Here is a 26,736-nt window from a genome sequence, read left to right as displayed (position 1 = left end):
TTTTTTTCGTTTCATTTTTCATTCCCTGAACTAATAAATTATAAATCAGTACACATTCGTATTATATTAATTAATTAACACAGTTTAATATAGTGTGAAAATAAAAAAGTTGAAATTACTGTGAATTAGGAACTATCCTAATAACGTGGCATAGATAAACCTGGGTTCTGAAAATGAACATAATGAACCAGAAAGCATTTCCTTAAATGTACCGATTTATCTCGAATTCTGGCTATCAGAACTCGGAAAACAATAACAATACTATCATTGACCAAAACAAGGTATCGGATGAGGTTTGCACAACAGAAAATGGTTTTAAATCGTAGTTTTGAAGAATAAAGTGCATTGAGTGAGTCGGTAAGACGAGTAAGAACGAGATATTTTAATACAGACATAATTTTCATCTGAAACAAGCGTCATCGTAAACAAGCAATTGTTTAGTCATTCGGTGACAAATGAAGAGTCATTCGGTGCACAAGGTCGTTTCTAAAATATATCGTTGAAACATATAGAAAACAGTGTTAATACTCATCGAATCGAGGACGTTTTTCAGCCAAAACAATGAACCAGGAAACCTGGGCGCACCTGACATTACTGCCCTTGCTAACGAAATCCGTGTTTTTAAGAGCGGACCTATTGTTGTTGTTTTTTTCAATTTCACCTATGTAGGTAATGTTTTAAATGGAAACTAATAACCGTTTACTAAAACGTCTGTGATACACGAGTCATCAGAAACCTCTCGCCACTTCCTAACATGCTCTCTATAAGCCTAGCTGTGGGTTCACTGATTTCTTTCTCGACAGACAATGGAACTTATCAAACCTTTCCAGCTACTTTTGAGCTGTGGCGTTTCTACGCTACGTAAACACAATCAATATTCATCTTATTAGTTGATGAACTGCCTGGATATTCCACACAGTTGAACCATCCCGGCTTGGGTGTTGCAGTCGATGTTACAGTTGACACTCTCGCTGCCAGTTTCCCGGAACCCCGCTGATATGGGAAGTAGCGTCCATGTGAACTCTGTCCGATTTATACTTCCGGGCCGCCCTGGATTCCGCTTTTATGATGCGCTTCTCTTCTTCTGAGGCCTATGCCATGCAAAAGGATTGGTTTCATGTTCATGTGCACTACCCTGCATCCAAGCGCGCTGATTTCCGCCAACAGAACGAGCTTTTGGCGATGTGATAACATCTCAATAGTTAAAAAATAAAAATAAAAACAACACTGTGGAATTATAAGAAAAATAAAAATTGAACAATTTTCTCCGTTCTGATGTTTGCAAAACAAATTATCTTTACATTTTTTTTTCTCCTCACTTATAAAAAAGTATCCGTTTTAATATCAATATTAGAACTTATATCCACCTGCAAATTGCGGCTAATATTTGAGCTTTATATGTTATTATTCATTTGTTTCATATAAATGTCCTTTTGTCCGCAAGATTAAAAGTTACACTCATTCTAAATCGTATTCACCGAATGAATTTATTTCAGAACTTCGGCCATGGGCAATAATGTGATCGGACTAGATCACCGGGTTCCCACCTCTTAACGATGATGCAAAGAAAATGAGCTGTCGACATTTGTTTACTTCTACAAACGTGAATGTGATTTAAATTGTATTTGATTATTTTATTTAACGGTCCTATTTTGAAAATCGGTAATAACAGTTTTTACTGCAGGACGGCTACGATTTAGTTTCAATCTTGTGCGAATATTGCGATGCAAGTAGCTTTTCTCCTGAATCGGACTTGTGAATATTTTGAGATCTGCTAGCATTTCAAAATAAATACACTCACCGTAAGAACATCTGGCACATGCAAATATAACTGTTATGTATAGTACTTACGCCAGAACACAACAAAAGTAAGCACTTCTGAAAAAGGAATATATGCACGTAATCATAAAATGATGGCGCTGTTGCTCTAGTAATTGGCACTGTCAAGTAGTAGTGGCGCTGTCGAGTACGTTTAGACGCGTCCTCATAACTTTTGCATCGAGCTTGTACTGCTCTTCGTTACTTTTAGGTGTTTCTGAAAAAACAAGCTTACTTTTTTATATTTCTTGTGTGTTTGAATTATAACTTAATTTAAACATCTGTCCGACCTGCTCCAACATATCAAGTTCCTCATTCTCTTACACCAGAGTGATGATGCTAATCGAATGACAGATTTATTATGATAATGAAAATGATCATTCCTATGCTGTTCAAATTTTGATTATATCATTCCATTCACGTCCACTCCCTGTATCTTGGATGTTAAACAAATAAAGAACTTGATAATTTAAATAAAACTTGATAGTGCCCCTAGAGCAGTCGCGATAGAAATGACTACCGCTCACAACAATGCCATAAACCACGTCACTACCCCGCGCTAAACAGCGCCACCTACAAAACTGACATACACACAGACAGACAGACAGTTTATTTCGACTTGAACAGTATACATCGCCATCAACACATATGATTATAACCACTTTTTATACTATTATTCACCATATGATGAATAATTTCTATGTATGTATGCATAGGTTGGTTTATTCGATTGTCCGTCCGTAATTTACAAATGCTTACAAAACACGCTTCTTATACATGTTTGCTCTTTTTTGCTAGTTTGACTCTATGAACAAAACAATTGGTCTGATTACAGGAATGGTAATTTAATTGACATAAACCCTGTCCCTCTATAAGTGCTCTTAATCGGCATAGATAACCGCTGTTAACATGTAGGAATGCCCCCCCCCCCCCCTCTTAATCGTCGATCTTTACTTTTTATGTCAATATCGGAGAAATGCAGGCTAGGTTTTGTTAAGAAAAATATTTGGGGTGTAACCCCAACCACTCTGCCAACATCTTAGACCATATAAATTTCAGTTCTGTGGGAGGGGCGCATGTCAAACGATTGCGCCCCTAAATTACGCCCCCTCTTACTTCGATTCCTGGAGCAAACAAAATGATACAGCTATTTAAAGCGATGTATTCATATATATCATATTACCGCTATTTATTTTTTATCACATAGTACTTTAGTAATCAATCTGACAAATAACTCTTCGTCTCATCCGATGTGTGTTATTACTACTAGAGTCCGAATGTACTTCCGTAGGATGTGTCCCACCAGGTCCGTGGTCCCACCTTTTGGCAGCAATCTCAAAAAGGGAGAATACGGGGAACGTTATGTGTATAAACATGTATGCTAAATATTAAAGTTGTACCTTTTTCAGAATAAAAATCTCAAATTATTTTTTGCGTTTTTAAATCTCTTGAGTGTATATGTCACAAAAATTGTAGTTAACGTGAATAAAATACTGTTTTGTTAAAAAATAATATTTATCATTTGTGGGTAAGAGAAATTCTAAAATAAAGTTATTTGCGTTGGTATAAATCATTCATAAAATATATTTCGCCAAATATTATGTTCAAAGTAAACACCAACGATGTGTTTCACGGCGTTGTTCGTTTATGTCCAACCTAAGCGCATAGTTAATTGACAAAACATTTTTTTTTTCAAATCTTATTTGAAACATCTTTGCAATTACTTCAACAACCACCTAAATATATTGCTAATCATCACATATAAAAATAATATATATATATCGACATGGGAAAGGAAAATACAGTCGAAAGAGAAACAGCTATATTGTTTCACAAATATATATTTAATTGTTTATAGAAAATAATAAAACATTTACAAACAGTTATTACTCAAAATTGAATGGATTTCACATTAACAAAATATTTTGTTCAATGAAGCAGATTATCAAAAAATGTAGCCATAATTGCTGTTAAAACTAGCATGCAAATTTACTTTTATCCACAATATGATTATTACAAAAAAGTAAAAGTATTAGAATGGACAATGATTATAATATTGTGTTAACGTATAATTATGAATAATTTATATTTTGGTTGGTTCATCATGGCTTTAGGCAGTGACGGCAAAGTTCAATGCAACAACGCATTTCAAGAACGGAAATCGCTTTCGGAAAGGAAATACAGTGTCCAATATTGATCACAGAAGTCTATGTGAAATGCTGTTTACTTGTAGTCTTTTCCCTGATATTTCCGGGAGAAAAGCGGGAATATTTTGTAAAGAATCTTTTTTCTCCGGCTTTTTGTCCAATAATGCTACGTGTTTGAATGGTTCCGTGTCAGTTTCATTGCGCGGACTATCAATAGATGAATTGCGAACGTTATCACAAATTGTGATAGTAGATGGCGCTGAAAATCCCTTTGAAATCTTTTTATTGTTGTGGGTATTGATCTTTGTTCCTGTAAGTGTATTACACAAAGCTTGCTTAGAGCTATCAGCTTGAGTGTTATAACCGCTTAGAACCATCTCAAAATCAGAATTGTAATTATGACTAGTAAAATAATTGTTAAAATTATTCCTGTTTTGGAATGCTGGGTGGGCATTGTTCGTTTCACCTTGTTGGTGGTTACTTGTGTTTTGTTTAACGTAAATCCGTGTTTTTTCCAACGGTTTCAATTCTTTGTGAACTACAGGCTTGACGCTAAATATATCAGTAGTAAGCGTCTCCGTCTTCTGTGGTAACCTTGGTGTAACACTAGATGAGCCACTTTCTCGGAAATTTGGACGAGTATGTTCCCGATATCTGGCACGACTATTTTGTAGTTTTGTAGACTCGTTTTCATTTTTGCGCAACCATTTTGCATCTTTTTTTATTTCGTCTTCTAAAGCTGTTATACGAGTCGAGAAATTTTCTATAAATAAGTCACTCGCCGATTTTAACATTTGACTGCCCGAAGGAATTGAATAGTTAGGCATGGGTGTCGGAGGTTCCGATTCCCTTTCATGGATAGTTTTCATCTTTCGCACCTGGCTTAGAGCACCATCGGAATGAGTACTTTTCACACGTGACTCTCGCCTATAAACAGATTTGGCACTGGGCTCAAGGTTTGATGCACCAAGGTCTTGTCCTGTCCGGGACAGGGTATCTTGAAAGTGATGAAACGCAACGCGTGTTTCCGGAGTTTGGTAAGGTTGGATTGTTTGCTTTTCTTTATTTGTTTGACTAGGTGGCTCTGACTGCGGAGGAGGTCGTGTTGTAGGTGGTGGTGTTTTTTCGATAACATTTTTTGACACGTAAGAAGATCTGCTAGTTTCTCCACCACTTGAATATGCATCTATACTTTTCCATGCACTGTTTTCTCTGATGCTATGAGAAGCACTATTCTCTTTTTCAGATTTACTAAGTTCCTTCTTTAACTGTCTTCGCATTTCTCTCTGAAGACGCTTACAATTTTGATGCCACGCTGACGAAACTTTCTCTGGATATTTCTTTCTGATCGTGTACCACTCTTTTCGTTCATCATACATGAACTTGTGTGTTCTGTAACTGCCATTGTCTGGTATATAACGGTAAGTGCCTTGTTCAATGTTTGATTTCCAAGGTGGGATAGGAAATGTTTCGACTTCATCAGTCACACATTTCACACGGGACTGGTGTTTGTTATTACACCAGTAATCGTCGTACTGACTTCCTTGATTTCCATATTGTAAATCAGTTACTGACCGATCTAATATTCTCTTCTTTTTCAATGTTGTGCCAGGGTTAGATGATTTTGATGTAAAAATACCTAGGGATGTCGCTGGTCGCCAACCAACGATTGCTTCTGACCAATCTGACACATTTTGTGTCGATAGGTAGTTCCTACTGTTCCAGTTGACATATTTTGAAAAATCGCTGATGTTTACCAGCGAATTTGTTATGTCCCTGTCATCTGAGTTATGGTGCAAGTCTGATTTTTGGGACTCCAGCATATTGATAAAACTTTGACTGTTTAAACCACGGTCAATACACAGTTAAAATCTGCTGACAAAACAATCCCACTGTGTTGACAATGGATCTGTTTCAATCCATAAAACCCATGACACAAATTCCAATATCACTCTGAAAGGTACCTAATCGCATTATATGCTATTCAAAATACGATCACTGTTACAACTTAAACTTGGCTCCTCAATATGACGTTGCCTGTTGAAGTTTTAAAAAGAAAACATACGCTACTTGTAATATCCGTCCTTCGATTAAGTGAAAACAAAATCAACATATCATCATTGGATATAAATACTAAACTGTAATGACTACAGAATAGATAAATACTCGTAGTCGTATAATAATCCAATTTATAAATCCAGTAGAACACATATAATTTCAACAGAACTATAGTTTGTTTCATTTCTTTCTTTTAAAATATAAACATTAACCGAATTTGCCATTTTAAGTGAACGTGCATTCTCAGTTTCAAATTCACGTACTTCGATTTGTCTATTTCGGTAGCAACATACCTACTTTCTGACAGACGAGCCAAACAATTGGCCGTTTACATCATATACAGTATGCCTATTTATAAAAGTATAAGAACCTTTTGCTATCCGCATTTCATACAAGTGCCTAATATATCAGATATAAAGTGAGTACGCAAGAGGGAAACTATTTTGACGGGCTTCCCATTCTTGACATTTTTCATTAATATATCACGATATTTATTTTTCCTTGATGTAAGCGGTGTTTTCATATGCGCAGAGAAGTTGCGCGGAAAAAATAGTACCCGCCGAGGAAAGGAAAATGTTTCGGCAAAGATCTCGTGTTGCTCCTAATCGTAAATCAGTATTTTTGTCACATGAAAGATGGCAGTACACGGGGAATTCATACACCCGAATGAGCCAGGTGTTTGAATAAGTTTCATTTTTGATAGCAAATTAGCGGATTTCCTCCTCCCGTTGTCGAAAGATCAAGTCGGTGGGTGGGGAAGGGCCCAGGAGTAATGATGCATTTTTGTTACAGTTTGGCTTCACTTTAATGTTAATTTATTGTCCATTATAATGCATGTCATATAAAATTTATTATTAATTTATAATAGAAAAATAACGCACACAACAAGCACAGTTTCTCGGTAATGTTTACTTAATTTGGCAGACTATATAAAATTCACAGTAGCTCGATGACATGAGCTCATTATAGTCAATCTAGCCATAATAAATCAGTTTAACTAGCCCAAATTACACATACTTGACAAAAAAATCTGAGAAATAAATAATGTAATACACAAACATTCTTGGGTCATTCACACATTCAAAATTACCCCCAATAAAAGTGTCCTAGTAACCATCAGACCAATGCGACCAGCTGCTTTTTCTGCTACGCTGAACTCTATAGCCTATATGTTGTAATCGGTCCAATCATGTGTATTAGTAGGTCACAGAAGGCACAAATACACAAACAATGCGTTCATTATGTGATTGCAGCTATCGTGATTAAGTGTTAAAATCAGTCCATATTTTCACATGGCAATTATGCTATGTCGTCGTCGATCAATACATGATATATCCATTTGTTGATTACCAAACTGTTAAATTTAAATTGTAATAAAGCAGCATTGCTGGTTATAAACGGTTTGAAAAAGATAAATGCAATTGCCATTGTTTATGGCGAAAGCATTAAAACTCCGAATTAATTAACCTAGTCATAAAGGATATCAACAGCCACACGCTTGATTAACTAGTGAGTCTAAGAGCTGAGTGCGCCGCTTACGTAATTTTAATTCGCAGTAATGAAAAAATCGTCGTCGATATCAAACTTATAGCATGAAGCCCTGATTATAAATCTAGACATATATTATTATTCAAGATATTCAGTTATTCATAAAGCAAATAAATCATAATACTGTTTCAGTTTTTGTCGTCTAACCACTTCTGGCCCCAGTTAATTACGATCGCAGTCGTTCTTGTTAGAAATGCAGCAGACCTCGATGATAATCTCATTTGAATTAAGCTAGTATCTAATCGGCTATGATGGCTCTAGAGCCCTCTTACGAATTGCCACATCCCGAAAAATATTGACAGAATACACGTCGCGAAAATGTGTGACATTTTGAAGGCCTCTTGTCTTTGATGGGGGGGAGGAGGGGGTTAAAAAAATGGGGGGGGGATGACGACGGACCCAGACCGATTGAGGTTCCAAACTTTTAGAAGCCCTGCTCCAAGGTGTATGCTTTGCTACTTTTGAAAATAAATAATTACATTTGCAGTTATTTCGTTTATAAAAATATTTTTTTCTCGTAAAGAAAGAAAGAATACCTATTCAATAAAACAATACATCTTCTCGTTCAGAAATTAATTTACCTTTCAACTAATATTCGTTAATTGCCTGTTGATATCCGCACACATTTAAGATATATATATATATTTATATATAACACCACGTGTTGTTTAGGGCTGTGTATCATCACTCAATTCACGATACGATACGTATCACGATACGGAGTACGCGATTCACGATATATCACGATACGCTTATATATATATATATATATATATATATATATATATATATATATATATGTGTTGTTGAGAACTAAATTGGCTTAGGGAGTAATATGCAGGTATTGAGTACCATGTAAGTGTGAATATTTTGCACTGTCACTATATCTTTTGTGATAAATATTGTTTTTCTGCATTCAAGATAATATCTAAATTGCATTGTTAATTATGAAGTTAAAAAAGTATGAAGGTAACTCATGTTCTGTGGTTTAAAAAATCGCCGATTTAATCATCATCTGTATGAAGATATTGTCGTAATCTATTTCCTACTCTAAATGAATATAATTCAGCTTTCAATTGAACTATTTTATGAAAGTTACGGTGTTAGTATGAATATTGTGCTTACCGTAAATGACTGGGTATAAGACGATAGGGGGTATTAGACGCAGGGAAAAAAATCTGTGAAAAATCTGAGAAAAAAACTTTTAATCTATGTTTTTGGTTAAAAGACGCATAGAAAAAATGTCAAAACGTCTGGCATTTTCAGCCACCATGTTTGTTGACAGTGACAATTTTTTTTTTTTTCGTGAAAATGGCGATGGTTATCTTTAAAACCATACAACCATACTGTCGAGAATAAAAAGTTATGTTATGCAAAAAATATTTTGACAGTGCCCAACTTTGCTTTTTTATATGTAAGTTTGATTATTGTTTAATTCAATTTATTATTCAAAATAATCCCTTGATTGCCCTTGTTGTTTGTTTAATCCTCAAATAAATATATCACACTTCCTTTTCAACAGGCAATAAATCGTTTAGGATGGGTAGTAACTAATTAAATTGTCACAGTGGTGTATACGGTTAGGTAATCTAGCCAGGCAGTGTAAAGATAAAAATCAATAATCTTCGTCTGTGAAACTTGGTAACTATGAAAGGTATGATTGATGTCCTTTGGGTGTCCGCAAATTAAATTATTTTGGGAAATAATTATGGGTGTCCAAATATTTAGAGTGTCCAAACTCTTAGGTGAATTACGGTAACTTTAATCGAAAAATATTAAATTATAAACGTCTTACGATATACCGTATCCCGATCTTCAACTGCCGTTTTAACCCGTATATACTCGATCAATATGACGCGAGTAACATCCCTTTATACATAAATCTAAACAAACTCTCGGCTTGAAATTGACCTCGGAAAAAAGTTCAAAAAATTGTTACTGGGTATTATATGCAGGCATTTTTTTGCATCAAAATCTTAGGGAAAAAAGTGCGTCTAATACCCAGTCATTTACGGTAAAAATATTGAAACCATAACTTCTTAGTTAATAATTAGAAATTATACGTATGAAACGCAATCTAATATTTTTCACAATGTGGAAGACACGTGATATGCAAGTTTCGTAGTGACGTATTGTGCCCTAAATTTAGACTTCTTTTGGTTATCTGGCATGTTTGTTACATGTATTGCGAAAAATGCATTTTTTTTTATCAAACTGCAGGTTTAAATGTAAAACAGTTAAGAGGAATTAATTGAACATACGTAGCAAACAGAATGTTTACATTACTTTAAATAACTGGGACTGTTGAATGTCAAATGAGTAAGATATAATTAGAACTCGGTCAAAAATGAACATTGACATATATTGCATTTTTGCGCTGTCAAAGGATTATGAGTCTTATTATGATTGTGCAAGTAAGTCTTAAAAATATTGAAACAACACATTAAAAGAACAGTATTCAAATAAATTACACAAAATCAGATACATGTACAGTAGGAGATTCTTATCTGTTTCCTCGGAGTTTCGCGGTGTTTTCACTCCCGAGTAACCCGGCGATTGTAATTATTCAGTCCACTGATCAGCCTCGGAGGGTGAATGAGTGAAAACAACCAGAAAAGCAGATTGTTATAAATTGGATGTCGTGTCCGCGATGACCAAAATCCGTCAAGGAAAACAGAAAGTGGTAGTTCCGCATGGAGTGTACTGTATAATTGAGATAATTTAGAAATTGTTGCTGTGAGAATTCTCTGTGCAAGGACGGTTCGCTTCTTTTTGCTGGAATGGTGGACGTCATGAGTCTGCCATAGTAAACTTGAATTTTTTCAAGGAATCCTTTAAATGTGCTTAATTTTAACACGACGTTGATTCGTCTGTTTTGGTATTTTGCCGGAGTACTGTACCATGTACGATAGTTTTGTGTGTAGTTTTGAGCAAGGGACACGAACTACACATGTTTTGTCACGTATGTATAAGAAAGATTTTAAACTGAATGAACCTATAGTTAAATATAAGACTTTTTATAAAAGACAATTTGTGGCCGTTTCTGATAAGACGTTTCCTGTTTGAGTTATATATAACATGACCGCCATCTTATACCAATGGGGAAATGGCCTAATGGATAGCGCGTCAGCTTTGGAGTCACTGGGAAATCCTATCAAAGCCCGGTTCGGGTATTCCTTTTTTTTTTAAACACCTTATTATTTATATCTATGTTTAGATGTTGGTAAACATTTTGGTAAATCAAATAAACTGTCAAATATCTGCCATTTTATTCAGCTCTGATTAGATATAATAGCTATATTGATTATATCATAATATATTATACATTCTTCACTTAATTTCAGATGCCTGGAATAAGGCTTCCCTTCAAGTGTATTATTTGCAAAACGCATACCAATCCAAGCAATAGACGTAAAATCAACACACAACTGAAACAACAAATAATTAAATGCCATCCAATTGAAGTGAAAAAGACTAACGTTATCTGCAACAAATGTCGTTTGAAATATTTTTACAAACAAAAACCTGAGACCAATTCCAAGCCTGAAAATGAAATTAATGAAAATAGCAGCGATGAAGAGTTTCATCCACCACTTCCAAACAAAGCTGCATTTGCGAGTCCTCCGTCTGTTAGACTGAATATTCCATCTACACCTAAGTCACATTCTAGGTGTTTCATTTGCAAAAGACCTGGGCCAAAACTGATAGTTGTGCCTTCAGAGGCCAGATTTGCAGCCTTTGTTCAGCGTAATGTCATTATCAAGAGCGGGACAAGATGCTGTCCAGTTCACATGAACCACTCCTTGATAAAGGATGAAGCACTTAAATCAGTCAAAGCAGCAGAATCTGCATATGTCAACCGAGGTATGGTTCTAGAACCATAGAGAATCTTGTAAAAAGTCTAACAGACGCTTTGACTTCACCACGCTCAACAACGTTACGAGGAGTATGTTGATCTTACGGGACTAAGCAAGGCTGACTTTGAAGATATCTGCTATTGTATTGTAGGACACATTCGCAATACCCCTGTCAGAGATGTCCACACGACCGTTGGTATTTTTTTCTTTAAATTAAAATCAGGTCTGTCTAACACAATTCTTTCCATCATATTTGGCATTTCTAAATCGAGCATACGCTGAGCGATCACTTCAACAAGACAAACTCTGACAGAACATTTTGTACCCCACAACTTTGGATTAAACCATATCTCAAGGCAAGAAGTGATAGATAAACACACACCCCAACTCGCCCACTCATTGTTTGTTGGCGGCTCTGGAGATAGCTCACGTCTTATTTTAGTGTTAGACGGAACCTACATTTATATCCAGAAGAGTCAGAATCACCACTTTCAACGCAGGTCTTACAGCATGCACAAGGGGAGGCCACTTGTCAAGCCAATGGTGATTGTATCCACAACCAGATATTACATGACAGTTGTTGGCCCTTACCTGTCTGATGGAAAGAACAACGACGCAAAGATCCTCAACCATATACTTAATACAAACGTTGTGGACATTAAAGCCTTTATTCGACCTGGGGACATATTTGTGGTGGACAGAGGCTTTAGAGATTCCCTACATCTACTAGAGGTAATACAGCGTTTTCGTTGCTCGTTGTTATCATGTTACCATCTTGTGAAGACATGTAATGCATCAACGATATTCTTAAACGATGGATAATAAGAGATACAGAAAGATTTTCTTTGAAATATCAATGTTATTTTAAGATATTGCATGATGTATAGTATATATTTTTTTCAGGATCTTGGAATACAATCCAAGATGCCTTCATTTCTACCAAGAGGTGCGAAGCAGTTTGAAGCCGAGGTCGCCAACACAAGCAGGCTAGTCACAAAGGTATTATTTTTCTTAAACTTTGAAATATATCATTAAATGATTGAAATTCATTTCGGGGGCATTCATGCGATCTTGAATGCTTCGCTCAAAATGGCAATTCCCGTGAAGCGTATTGTGTATGAATTCATAACATAATGAGTAATTCTATGAGTAAAAGTATGCAAATAAATAGGCATCATAAATGATCAATAAATACACAAAAATAACATTAATTATATGCGCAACAATGTTTATTAATTAACCGCTTCTGTCATAGTCTTGCTGTCCAAGTTATACTACACTCGGGGTATTTAATTGTTCAAAATGTATTGATGATATTCAGATCAGATGGGTGGTGGAGTCTGCAAACGCCCGTCTCAAGCGATGGAAGTACTTGGACAGAGTCTTACCAAACAGCCAGGTTCCATTTATTGGCGACTATGTCAAAATAAAATGTGCAGTATGCAATAAGTATTTGCCACCACTGTCGTCTTCAACCGATGACGATGAGCGCCAAGCACAACAAATGCTACAGTTGGTTATACAAGGGAACTCTTCAAGCAGAAATTGAGGAGGGAAACCTTGAGAAAAGTAGAGCCGTGTGGATACCGATTGACGACACCGAGTTAGAAAGCTTTCCGCGTCTGACAGGACACACTACGCACACTTACATGCGGTGTATATCAACTAAAACTGTGCCCTGGTTATATCCAGGAGCACCTTGAGGGCGACGAGGACATCCGTGTCCACAGGGAAAACAGTGGACTTATTCGTGTTCGTCTTCAAAGTCGCCACGTATCAGCCAAGCAATACACCCTTTGGTTGAAATTCAACACGGTCCAAATTCTTGGGTGGTATTGTAAATGCCGATCTGGGTCAAGGGTAGTAGGGATGTGCGCGCATTGTGCAGCAGTCATGTGGTACCTTGGCTATGCAAGGTACCGTTTTGTAGGTAACGTAGGTGTCCGTGACTGGTGTGATTACCTTGATGACGCCAGTGTTGTTCCCCCGACGATAGACAGTTCGGACTCTGACAGCGATTGAAGAGTTTATCTATATGAACTCGTTCACGGAAGGTTATTTCAATCGTTTAAAATGTCACGTTAATTATAGAAAATGATACGGCATGCTTTGGTTCTTGGTAGATTTTACTGCCTATTGTGATATTTCCTATTATTGTACCATAGTTATTTTATCTGCAGTTTCTCATTTTATATATACAAAGACGTATTACATAATTCCTATGACAGTAGCGTTAAATTCGGTCCAAATATCAACCTACTTGTTTCAAAACTCTCAAAAATAATTACACTTTATGTAACCTGGTTACAGGGTTCCCGCTGGCGATTGCCATTGTCGCCATTTGCGACAAAATCGCAAAAGTGGCGACAACTTTTCAAATTTGGCGAATTGATGGCGACAACGATTTTTTTTCTAAAATATTTTCTTAAAATGACGTAAGTGGTGACCATGCGGCCTGCATGATAATCGATTCTGTCACTGTCATAAATCAAGCGCATCTGCTGGTGCGACAACAAAAATTAATCCGATAATTAGGGCAAGCAGTCACGGCCCAGTCAACACCTCGCTAATTATTGCAGAATTTTATTGCTTTCACGGATAAACAATGACATCCTTTATCTGTTATGTCTCTTATTAGCAAGTAAGTTTTAAATATGCAAATCGTAGAATTTATGTTGTCGGAAAGTCACGTGATATGCAAATTTCGTAATGACGTTTACGCGCTAAAAATAGACTTGCTTTCGGTTTTGTCGCAATTTGTAATTGCTATAAATGCAGCATTCTAAGAGTTCAAAAAGTGTCAAAAAGATTAACAGAAATCAAATAAATAGGATTAAACCCCATTTGATAAGACTTCTAATATGTTGGCTGGAGTAAAGAGTAGGTAGACAAATTTCTATTAGGAAAGTTATGGCCCTAGTTTGACAATGTATATTTCTTTGAGTTTCCATTTATTTTAAATTTATCTCATAATTTCACAAATGTATTCTTTTATTGTATGCAGGCATTAGACTGAAATCAACATATTGATGTTTATGTCACATTTTTTGCAATAATTTTTATTTATATACTAGTCCATATACAATGAATTTTGTCAGCAGAATAACAATTTGCTATTAATATCTTGTGCTTCATGTACAACAAAATGTTATGATTTGCACGACAATGTGCTAATTAAATGCAATTTAAGGCTCTTAAAATGCTTAAACCCCATGAGCTTCAGGGGGCTTTGCCCCCTTGGCCCCCACAAGGGCGCTGCCCTGGACCCGTAAGGGGGCCTATCGCGGCCCCCTTAACCCCCCGCGAAAAAGTGGCGACAACTTTTTAGAACCCAGGGGGAACCCTGGGTTACCATAGTAACCACCATAAAACTGAGTTGATAATAACCGGAGATCAATATCAGAGCATGTGCAGTAATGACTTACATCAAATTTCATATCAAACAATGTTTCTACATAAAATATCATATATATGTTAGGCATAGTAAGAAAAATACGATTTATTGGCGCATTTCCATGGTTACATTTTAATTCTTCATTTAAATAACATACAACATGTCCTTATAATTAACAGGTTCATTTGTGTTCTAGTTAATATTTTGTGAATTATACAAGATTATTGAAAATATACCCATTGAATGAATTGTTGCCATAGCAACCAAAATAATTATCAAATAGCACAACACAATTTCATTTTGTATATGCTATTGGTTGTTCTTTCAAAACAAGAAACAGTTAAACCTCACAAAGACTGGGCCATTTTCGCCCATTTGTGAACCAAGCCCTTTACTGGTTTCCCAATTTCGTTCCATAAATAGCGTTGCCATAAGTGGTAAAATTCTGTCGACGATATCAGCCAAACGTTTCCGAAAATAGTCGTTTATTTTCGTTAAAAAGCATTGTTATTCCGAATTTCACCAAATAACCTTGGTAGTTTTGGCGCCAACAAAAACCAGAAAAAGCCGGGTTTTGCCGAATATTTACAGTCAGTATCCTTTACGACTTTTACAACATTTTACAACATATCGCAAATTGTAGGCAGAAATAAATAAATTGAAATGCTGCTGTCAAAATTGAACAATGAAGTTTCTAAAGAAAAAGGGAAGAAGTGGAAGAGGATAGGACAAGAGAAATTGAACACCTATTCAATTGCTGAAATTGGTGAAAGCCAGTAGAATTGCCAAGTTGGTGAAGTTGAAAAACATAATAGTAAACAGCAAAAGGAAAGCCACTAGTGGTTATAGTGGTGGACGCCAGTGGAAAAGAATTAAATTAATATAGACAGGCCATCAAACATTCAGTTTAGGGACTTAGTAATATTTTGTAAATACTTTCATTGCAATATGTTGTATATATTTTATATCCACTAGTCATTCTGTTGGGACACCAGTGATTTTTTTTTAAATTATTTTTACCGCCTGTGCCTTGCAAGTTGGGAAAAAAATTGACTTTGGGAAAAATACAAAATGAGGCCAAAACAGCTAATATAATGGCAAATATACATGTTTTAACCTTTTTATGCATACATTATGCTGTGAAAGGGTAAGTCTTGTCAAGATTTTGTTTATATTTCAAGAAATTAATTGCTTTTTTATTCATTAACATAATCTGTATTTATCGAATTGGGAATTTTTTTTAAAATTTTGGGAAAAATGGACAGTTTTTCGCAAGGGGAAACAGCCTTTAGAAGGCAGTAAATTGCACCAAAAAAAATCACTGGACACCCAGTGGAAAAGAACGAAATTAATATAGGCAGACCAGTGAACATTTTGTTAAGACTTTGTAATATTTTGTAAAAATTTTCTTAGCAATATTGTTGTATATATTTTATATATGTATGTGTATGTACAAGTTATTTAATGTGCTGTTTAACTTGGTAAAAATACAAAACACAATTCAATATAAATCTTGAATTCTATTCTGTTTTTCATTTTTTAACTTTTATTGAATGAGTTACAGAGTTTAATGAATTCTTGATTAATGAGCAAGTATTGAGGGATGCTTTTGTCAGGGGCCTTATGTATGTTGACAAAAGCTGCCAGAAATATCAATATACAACATAGATGTGATTGATCAGGAAATTCTTTGAAATTTGTTTAAAAATGCTTAATTCCTGGAGCTTCCGGGGGCCTCCAGCCCTCTGGACCCCTGGCCAGGGCTTTGCCCTCGACCCACCGGGGGCCCCCTGACCCTAAGCTTAATTTTTCAGTATTTTAAAAATTTGCAACTTTCACCTATGTGAATGTAAGCAGACCAATTCTCGTTGAATATTATAACTTCTTTGTATGCTACTAGCAAAATCCCTGGCGCAAAGATGCAGTGGCCTTTAATGTGCACAATATAACACAAGTATTCTTGTCGAGAGAAACAGTCAATCAAAAAATTCAGAGCTTTTAACAGGGTCTGAAACCCAAGAGTCAATGACTCTTGAGGTCTGGTTTTCATGAGTCAAAATCAGTTTTTCAAGAGTCATTGTCTGTTGTTGTTTTTTTTAATTTGGTTATCTTTGTAAATAGAAGGTCTCATCTGTCATAAGATGGCATTGCAAGGTAAATAATTATCTATACTTCATTAAATAGTTTCCAAATCTTAAATACATAAAAACAATTTCCAGTGTTAAATAAAGATCTGCTGTATTAGAACCACTGTTCATTCTGTAAAAATCTCAAGCATGACGAAAAATAATCAATATAACTTTTAATAGAATACCTTGCCTTATTTCCTTTTCTTAGGTGGTGAAAAAAATCCCAGAGTCCAAACTTGGAAAATATGTTCTGACTCTGATGAACATATTATCTATTTAATGCATGTTTGTTATGTAACCAAATGCATCCTTGTTAAATTCCAATATGCACCAATGATTGTTTAGTTGCAACAACATCTTTCTTACTTTAACTTTCACTTTCACGTTTTCATATTTTTCCAAAATATTCAACGTTCCTATTGCCAATTTTGCAACATTGTATTTTTTTATAAATGGCATAAGGCCAAATAAAAAAATTACCTGTGTTTCCGATAACGTGGCGAAAAAAAAGGGGTCCGTAGGTTTTTTTATTTTTTATTGTATTTTTTACAGTTTCGATCTCGTGCAATATTCTGTTGCATTAGATCAATTATGTTAAATCTAAGCGTTTCATAATTGACAAAAAGTCAGAAAAAAAAACTGAATTATGTCTGTAATAATTTCCTTACCTTCGACTACCGTATTTTCTCGCCAATTTTGCCCATGAAATCTGGTGTTTTTGGTATTCAATACTCGTTTATATGACTTGATTGGTCTTAGAACAAATACAGCACTTCTATTTCAACAAATCTGTGATAATCAGACAATTATCTAGCCAAACTAGGGATGCAAACGAATGGCAAAATTGATATTCGAATATTCGGTAATTCTTTCGATCGATTATACGTTTACCGAAATGAATATTTTGGAAGATGTAGTAAACTACTATTATTATTCGCTTAAGTAATAGCCGGGGCAATTTGACCGTATTTGTCGTAGCGGTGGACCCCGATTTTCTCCAAATATGCCTTTGAAATTCGCAATTTTCAGGAAGAAAAAAGAATACCTTATAAACAGACAAACAACACAATCAAATAATTTCAATTCCGCTGCCTTTATATGTGTAAACAATGTGAAATTAGCTGGAGTCCTAGTCAAATAGCGTTTTGCGCCAACAGAGGGTCTTTCCATAGGACAAGCAGCCTCGTTCTGAGATTGATCTTTAAATTGACTAAATTTAACTATGGAAAACCCAAACCAACTCGGGAACTAGTAAAAAAATAAAACAAAAACATATCTGGATTTGACTCATCCAGTGTTCAACAGTGGAGGAAATATATCATAAAACGCTATACTATACATTTACATTTTAAAGCGCAAACATTGTATCGAAACATGGAATACAATTTAAAGCACATATATGTAACAACATTACTGTAGCACATGGCATTCATATCATCACGGCGATTTGAGCTATGTTGCCCAGCTTAATTTGCAGCCAGGACAAAACATTGGTGTTTAAACGTTAAAGCCAATTCCTAGTCAGTTATTGTAAAAGTAAGGGGACTTTTTACAGTACCCGACGATATGTCCCTTAATGACATATGACACGTGTTTAGTGTATTGTCATCACATTCACACCTCTGGCATTAGGGGCCAGTCGTTGTAAAAACAAAATAAACAAACTTTCTTTATTGAGAATTAGTATCATTACTCTTTTTCCGAATATTCGAATAACGATTTTGACATTCGAATACCAAACGTTTGATTGAATATTCGAATATTCGAATATTCGTTTGCATCCCTAAGCCAAACAGACAATTATCAACCAAATTTGTTAATTTGCTTGAAGAAAATCACCGATTTTCTTGTCAACTTTGAGCTCTCTTATGTGGAGTTAGGTTAATAATAGAACAAGTAAACGCAGATATGGATTTATTTTTTGTATCTTATTTTCGTACAATCAAAGTCATTCATCTTTGTAGTGAATTCAAACATTTCGGTCATTGTTTCAAGATCCAAGACGACGATTACTGTTTATAATTTTTTCGATCATATGGTATTTTCTTACCAGCCTAGACAAAATTCTGGCAATTAAATTGGATCATACGGTATCTGACTGAGCAATTTAAATACAACCATACCAACGGCTTTTGATCTTATCGCCGCTCGTGCTCTGACGTCACACATTGTACCGTTTGATCTGCAGCCGACACATTCTAATTAATGGATTGTTACCTTTCGCAGGTTTTTGTTTGGATTACAGTTGATGGGACTTAAATTAGGCAAAATAAATAACCATTGATAACTGCGGAAAAATTAATTAAAACGATTGATGAAATGTGTATTGGAACCTCGCAGTTAGCCTGCATGAATTCGCAAAACCTAATTGTAAGAAGCCTGCATATATATGCCTTATCGTAAAAAAGTAAGTTTTATTTTGAACATGGATAAGAACACCGCGAAACATGGACAGCAAAATAAGTCGGACAGGGTTCGCCGAACTCACCATTTTGATTTCCTGTTGACAAAGCGTCTTGGTAATACATGATCAGGAATTAACGTTGAACCTTCTCCGTGGCCTGGTGGTTAAGCATCCGCCTACGGAGCAGGAGGTCGTGGGTTCGATCCCTGGCCGCGTCATACCAAAAGACGTTAAAAATTGGTACAAGTAGCTCCCTTGCATGGCGCTCGGCATTTAAAGGGTAGTGCTTGGAAAAATGGTGTACTCAGTACTGGTTTGACCCAGGAAAGGTTGTACCCCGTGTATCGGTGCTTTCCACCGAGAACGTAAAAGAACCAAGAGGTCTCTTCGTAAAAGACCCGGACTTCCTTGTGTCCCACACCACTGTCTCTTTAGCGTGCTGTCCCTTCAGCAAAAACAAAGGACCCCGTTGGAAATAAGTGCTTGCACTTTCACGGGTTATCCTTGACCGCAAGGTCTAAAGAAATACATACATACATACATACAACGTTTAATTGTTCGGGGACAGAGACAGACAAACAACGAAAATAATGATGATATATTTAAAAAAACAAAACTTTTTATGTGTAAAAAAAGATTAGTCGGCGAGGAAAAAAAAGGGTCAGTCGGGTTACCAGAAACACAGGTGTTTGTTTTTTTGCCTAACTATAACTGTTATACAATACTGTTTTGTTATAGAACTGAACTGTAACACTGACAACGATTTACGCAGTTCTCCTTTCACTTTCATTAAAATTGACAGGAAGTAAGCGTGCACCTGTTTCCTGCGCTTTTTAGACCATGTGCTACGAAAAATGTTTATTTTTCTGTTTCACATTAAAAATTTAGAAGAATATTTTTTTAGATTAACCCGAGATATAATAAAACATCTTAAAATGAATGAACAAAATATATCTTTATTATTGTTGTATTTCAAAACCATCATACTTAATGAAAAAGCAGAGGTTATCCATTAATTTGCATAATGGGCGGAGTTTGAGTGCTGCCAGTTATCATGGTCAGATTCCTGTAAAAACTGACGTGTACTACAAATTTATGATACGTCAATTTTAGGGTAATATACGATTTCTTTGCATAAAAACCCGGGAGCTCGGGTCAATTGAAAGCCCTGAAAAATGCTTTAAAAAGCGAATTATCACAATCCCTAGCAAGATGTTTTTTGTCAAAATGAAGTAGAACTCTGCTCACCTTCATCGATTAGGAAAAGCAAACTAAGTAGGAACCATGTAACACTCAGCACATAGAACACTATAACCATAGAACATATTAGTACCTTACCTGGGTTCTCCTCATCTTTGATGTATTTCATGTTTTAAACCAGTTGGGATACTGTTATGGTAAATAATTTGATCAGTGGTCTTTATTTTTATTGTAAGGCCTCTTTTTTTAAATTATATGTTTTACGCACGGCCAGAGATGTAAAGTGTCAGAGGAGGAGGAAATAAAAATAAAATTACATTTCTGGAATTTTATTTTTTGGTCGGGGAAAAAACCCACACAGAAAAGCAAAAGATATGATGTATCCTTGATGATTTTCTATTTGAATGTCAAGTCAATATGTAAGTGTGTGCACATTAAATTTTGTTTTTGTTTTATCTGACAAGTTCACTTCATATTTTCATTAATACCTCTTTATTCTTTGTAAATGCATGTTATAATAGACAAGTGACATAAAAAATTCAATTATTTTCGGTAAATATATTTGCCATTAAGAATTTAAGGAATCGGCCATCACTCCACTGCGTTGTCTTGGCTGCAAATTGTCTGATACCAATTCACCAACCATGTCATTGTTACAGTTAACAGAAGAGCTTTTTATCTGTTTGTTCCAATCTATAGAGCGAATATATATGCACCAGGAACTAGCGAACCAGGAACTAACGGGGGCAGCCATTTAATCAATGACGATGCAAATCCTGTGAGCTAAAACCCGGTACCAGGTATCGATATCGAGAAAAGCTGTTATCACAGTTTATGATACCGGATTATGTTAATACCGTGTTAATTAAAGTATGCATTGGTTGTCAATGAGCGATTTATAACCGACCATGGCTACTTGTATTTATCATCTGATAATTACCCCGATATCAACATAATCCGGTATCGGAAAGTGATACCGGATACAGGGGGATACCAGGTACCAGATACCGGGTTTTTAGCACCAGGCCTGCAAATCCGATGAATGTTTTTCATTGGCTACAACTTTTTCAGAGATGTTCACACCAACATTTTTACAGCAGCTTTTGCGATGTCCTCTGCTTTAAATGATTTGCCGCGAAAAAGTTGCCTCGGCAGAAATAAAAAAAAAACGAAATAAAAAAAATATTTTTATACCAAAAATGAGTTTTTTTGAGCGGCAGTTTGTAAAACATAGAATAAAGAAAAAGAAGGCCTAAATTAAGAATAGTCAAATCAATTTTTAAATTTGGATATATTTATAAACAGTACTTGGCCTGTTAGGAATCATATCTTGATAGGTCATGGTTGTTTAACATTATCATATAAATTTTTGTGTTTATGCTCATTTTATTATTGCAAGAAATTAGTTTGTAATGCCTAGACAGCTTTTTCTTGCATACCAGATGTGTGTGTCTGGTCATGTGACCAGTGCTGGAAAACCCCATCTTACACCCACATGTTATATGAGTCACGCGCAACAACGCGCCACTTTTTTTTTATTGTATGGTTTATGAAAAGTATATTTAATATGCCATTTCAATAAAGCGCAATCAAATATATAAGTCAGTGGTCAAATTAGCACAAGCCTGCAAGTCTGAGACTGGTTAAATGTCTGTTCAATGGGCTTGTTCATTATCCATGGAGCAAGTCTGATGGGCTTATAGACTTGGCTGAGAATGAAATTATAGTTACATCCATCAGGGCTTTCAACAGCGTCTTAAACCCAAGATTCAATGAATCTTGAGATCTGATTTTCAAGAGTAATTTTTTTTGGGGGGTTGTGAAAATGGCAAAGGGTCAATATAAACCATGCGATATTAAATTTTATAGCAAACTGATATGTGCTTCTTTTTTATTTCATGTAAATTTATATATTCATCTCCTGTCCGACATTATTGGGGGTAAAAAAGTGTGTCCTATGCATAGTATAATACAGTATTTACGCAGATCTCCTTTCACTCTCATTAAGATTGACAGGAAGTTAAGAAAGCGTGCCCTGTTTCCTGAGCTTTTTAGACCATCAATGTGCCCCGAAGAATATTTTTTCTGAAACAAATTAAAAACTAATACATTTATATTTCAGACATCGCGAAAGTTCAGAAAAAGTCTCGGTCATTCGGACCGACAGCCTCTGATATTTTGTCGGTCCGAAAGAAAATTGCAGGTCCGACAATTTTTGTTTGAAAACATGCTTTTTCAAAGCCTTTGTTGCTAATTTTACATTTACAAGAAATAAAAACGTATTAAGATATTAACCAGTTAAACTTGAACTCAAATAACAGTTCACAGAGCTACACTACAGGAAAACAACATCGGATTCGTAAACAAATGGTTATTTGACAATATCATTGATAAAAACGCTATTTCCTGTTAAACAAAATAAATTATTCTTACTTTTAAGCGGTGTTTGAAATTTTTTTACATCTGGCCGTGAAAACTGTCAGTCAGACAGACTGACCCCATCACAAATTTAGTTGGGACCGACGGTTTTCACGTTGTCTGATATTTTTTAGCTCACCTGAGCACAAAGTGCTCAAGGTGAGCTTTTGTGTTCTGTCTATGTCCGGCGTCTGTCGTTCGTCGTCCGTCGTCAACAATTGATTATAATCATCTTCTTCTCCTAAACCGCTTGGACAATTTTGATGAAACTTCATAGGAATGATCCTTGGTTGGTGCTTTTTCAAAATTGACAAACATGCATAAATCATTAAATGTAAATATATTTTTGAAGGCAACAAATAATACAAAATACACACCTGAAGTTTTTACCTGGACAGATGTAGTAGGTAGAGATGACCGACATGAAACTGTCTTTTCAAGGTAACGGTCATCCGAATTCCCGTCAAACATGTCCGAACTAATTTCAAACTTTGGATAATCACTGTCATTCACGATGAAATTCAGCACTTCTTGCCCAGTATATATACGTTTACTTTAAGCGGAAGCCAATTTAAAACAAACACATTTGTCCAATATTTAATCAAATTTTAAATGGTGGTGGAATTGTTATTTGTTCACGTAATTTTCAAGAATCAGGAAGTGAATGTTGTCAATTAAGTCTCGATCATCTAGACGCTTGTATCTGGTCTAAATCGTTCATTGAATCTAATTAGAGCGGCTGCATGATTGAGACTAGCCAGTGCTTTAATTACGGTTATAAGGGAAAAGGCTACATTCTACTTAACAAATTAGCGCTCGTAAAAAAAATAACTATTTTTTTTAGATGATGCGGGCGCAAGTGATAAAAATAATAAAAATATTTTTTTCGCTTTTCTGAAGAAATAGGTGCCGGAAATCCGATGAACAAGTTATTAATTTGGTGTGACCTTATGTATTTTGATAAATCTTTGATTTTGATTACCAATGTTGTTTATTTCCAAACATTATTTTTACTAGCCCGATCGGGCAGACGAGATGTAATTCCAACTTATCTGCAGAGTTTTTAACTTGATCCAGGCAAGGGGGTTATTTTAAAAACTTTAAATAATTAAACTGATAGTAAATCCAAGAAGTAAATAAAATATTTATAATTTAAGCTTCCCAAGCATGTGCTGGAGCTGGTTGCAGACCAGGAGGTGGCAAACACTGTGGTGGAGCTGGACGAAAATAGCATGAACCCACAATGTGACAAAGAAAAGTTCTTCCAAGATCTAAAGGTTAATTTTTGTGTTAATCAGTAAATGAAAATGTATTGCGCCCAAAATCAAGTTGGATCAAAAAGTCATACTTCCAAAAGGGCCAAATCTAGAAAGGCCCACTTTTTAATCCATATATGGGCATAAAAGATTTTGAATGAGTTTGATCATTTTTTAGCTTGACTATTCGAAGAATAAGGAGGGCTTTACTACTCACCCCACGTCGGCATCTGGTTAAAGTTTTAGGGCAAGTTGGGATTTTTACTTACAACTCCAATACCCTTCATTCAATTCACTTAATACTTTACATGGTTGTTCAGTGCCATCACTTTATGAGGTTAGATAACTCCATATTATCATTTATACATATTATGGCCCCTATGGAACTTAGGTTATAGTTTTAGGGCAAGTTTGGGATATTTATTAATAACTTTTATATCCTTCATTCAATTGACTTAATACTTCACACAGTTGTTCAGGGCCACCACACAATGATGTTATATCTCCATGTTATCCTTAATAAAAGTTACAGCTCCTGATTGACTTCAAAACCTAGGTTTAAGTTTAGGGAAAGTTGGGTTTTTTACTTATAACTCCAATTCCCTTCATTCAATTCACTAAATACTTCACACAGTTGTTCAGGGCCATCACATAATGAGGTTAGATAACTCCATATTATCCTTTATGCAAGTAATGGCCCCTGATTGACTATGGAATTAAGGTTAAAGTTTTAGGGCAGGTTGGGATATTTATTAATAATTTCTTTATCCTTCATTCAATTGACTTAATACTTCACACAGTTGTTAGGGACCATCACACAATGAGGTTACATAACTCCATATTATCCTTATTAATATATATATATAAGTTATGGCCTCTGATTGACTTAGGAACTTAGTTTTAGGGCAGGCTAAAGTTTGAGGGCAAGTTGGGATTTTCATTCAAGCGACATAATACTTTGCAGAATTAAACATAACTCCATCTTAACCCTAAGTACAAATTATGGTCCTTGATTGACTCTTTTTTCATTTTTTTTTATTTCTTTTGACAGGCACATTTTTATATTCTAAACCAGGTTTTCACAAAGGGAAAACTATTTAATAGAATAACTGCAGTAGAAGTGTTCTTACACAATAACACATTCTCCGATTTTCGAAATATGTCCGTTTAATGAAATTATCAAATGAAGTATAAATCATACTCACATTTGTTCATGTAAACATAGGGCACAGCTACACCACGGAAGTGTCGACAGCTCTTTTTCTTTGCACCACCGCAAAGTAGCTGGCCGTGTACATACTGTCATATTCATACTATAATGTGATAATTAATATATACTCGGCAAAAAAAGTAATGTGACAAAATGTTCCCTTATGATTTTTTCAGGCACTTAAAATATTCGTTGATAATGGTATTTGTTTTGTGAAAGCTCTCTTTATTTTGAACAACTGCATGCATATAAACTATTATTCATTGGTCATTCACTTAAAAATAACACCGTTAGAAATGGGTAGGGGTCTACAGTCAAAAGTCACAAAATGCATGTGTTTTTCAGATTTACTGAGAAATTGCTTAACTTTTTTCCGCATACCTGGTTCTGTTTTACTTAATAAGGATTTCATTTTGAGTTAAGCACAAGTTGTTTTAATTGTGTACGTCCAAATAACATTTTTGATAGAAATGAATCATAACCATTTATCCGACGATGTCCAGTTACGTACTATTGGATTTAAAGAAGCTGGATGGAACGTTGAAAACATTGAAGGCGCTTCAACATTAACGGTGCAACGATTTATCGCTTAAGACAACGGTTTCAACGGACAGGGACCGATAATGATATGACACGGTCAGGGCTACCCAGAGCCACTTCCAGCCAGGAAGACCGGTATCTTGAAGCAAACGCCGCTTGAAACAGGTTTCTGTCCAGTTTTGCTTTGCGTCAAACTCCTATGACGAGGTGGGGTCCAGGTGCAAGACCTGTTTCATTCCAAACTATCTGTAACTGGATGCACCCGCCGGGTTCAAGTCACGTGTTCCAGGCTTACAAGACCGGAACATACATGCGCTGAGCATACATGTCCGGCGAGCATTTTACGAAGAACACGTGTGCTGGAACAGAGCCCAGTGGCAAACTGTGTTGTTCAGTGATGAATCGCTCTTTTACCTTCTGAATGTTGATGGACGCCAGCGTGTGTTGCCCCAGCATCGTGAGCGTCACTCACATTGCACCATTATGCAGACTGTCAATGGAAGGGAGGATCAGTTATGATCTGGGGAGGTATAACTGCAGAGGGTAAAACACATCTTGTTTTGATGGCTCATTGATCGGTCAATGGTATGGAGGTGAGTTTCTTGGACCGCACATGCTTTTCTTCTTACGCCAGATAAACAATATCCGTCCAATCTATCAAGATGACAATGCTAGGCCCTATAGGACTTCTATTGTGAACCAGTTTGTCTAGTAAAATTGCATACAGCGCAAGAAGAGACCCGCATTGACGCTTGGC

The 26,736-nt window shown here is 35.7% G+C and overlaps 2 protein-coding genes and 1 pseudogene across 3 annotated transcripts in view; 2 read left to right on the top strand and 1 right to left on the bottom strand.

Moving 5' to 3' along the window:
• Nucleotides 1-3,781: 3,781 nt before the first annotated feature.
• LOC128244636 (uncharacterized) lies at nucleotides 3,782-6,299 on the bottom strand. Its single transcript, XM_052962653.1, has one exon. It carries the CDS (start codon nucleotides 5,786-5,788, stop codon nucleotides 4,016-4,018), a length of 1,773 nt encoding a protein of 590 aa, XP_052818613.1. The 5' UTR covers nucleotides 5,789-6,299; the 3' UTR covers nucleotides 3,782-4,015.
• A 271-nt stretch (nucleotides 6,300-6,570) lies between these two features.
• The window catches only part of LOC128243800 (short transient receptor potential channel 4-associated protein-like), a 152,559-nt gene continuing 132,393 nt past the window's right edge, over nucleotides 6,571-26,736 (top strand). For both annotated transcript variants that reach the window (XM_052961751.1, XM_052961750.1), the window contains exons 1-2: nucleotides 6,571-6,698; nucleotides 24,131-24,250. In XM_052961751.1, coding sequence (XP_052817711.1) covers nucleotides 6,597-6,698; nucleotides 24,131-24,250 — 222 coding nt within the window. In that variant the 5' untranslated portion in view covers nucleotides 6,571-6,596. The remainder of the gene's footprint in view (nucleotides 6,699-24,130; nucleotides 24,251-26,736) is intronic.
• On the top strand, nucleotides 8,533-16,302 carry LOC128243802 (uncharacterized; annotated as a pseudogene).

This window comes from Mya arenaria, chromosome 8, assembly GCF_026914265.1.
Source record: "Mya arenaria isolate MELC-2E11 chromosome 8, ASM2691426v1".
In the NCBI taxonomy this organism is placed as follows: Eukaryota; Metazoa; Mollusca; class Bivalvia; order Myida; family Myidae; genus Mya; species Mya arenaria.
This window is presented reverse-complemented; position numbering and strand designations above follow the sequence as displayed.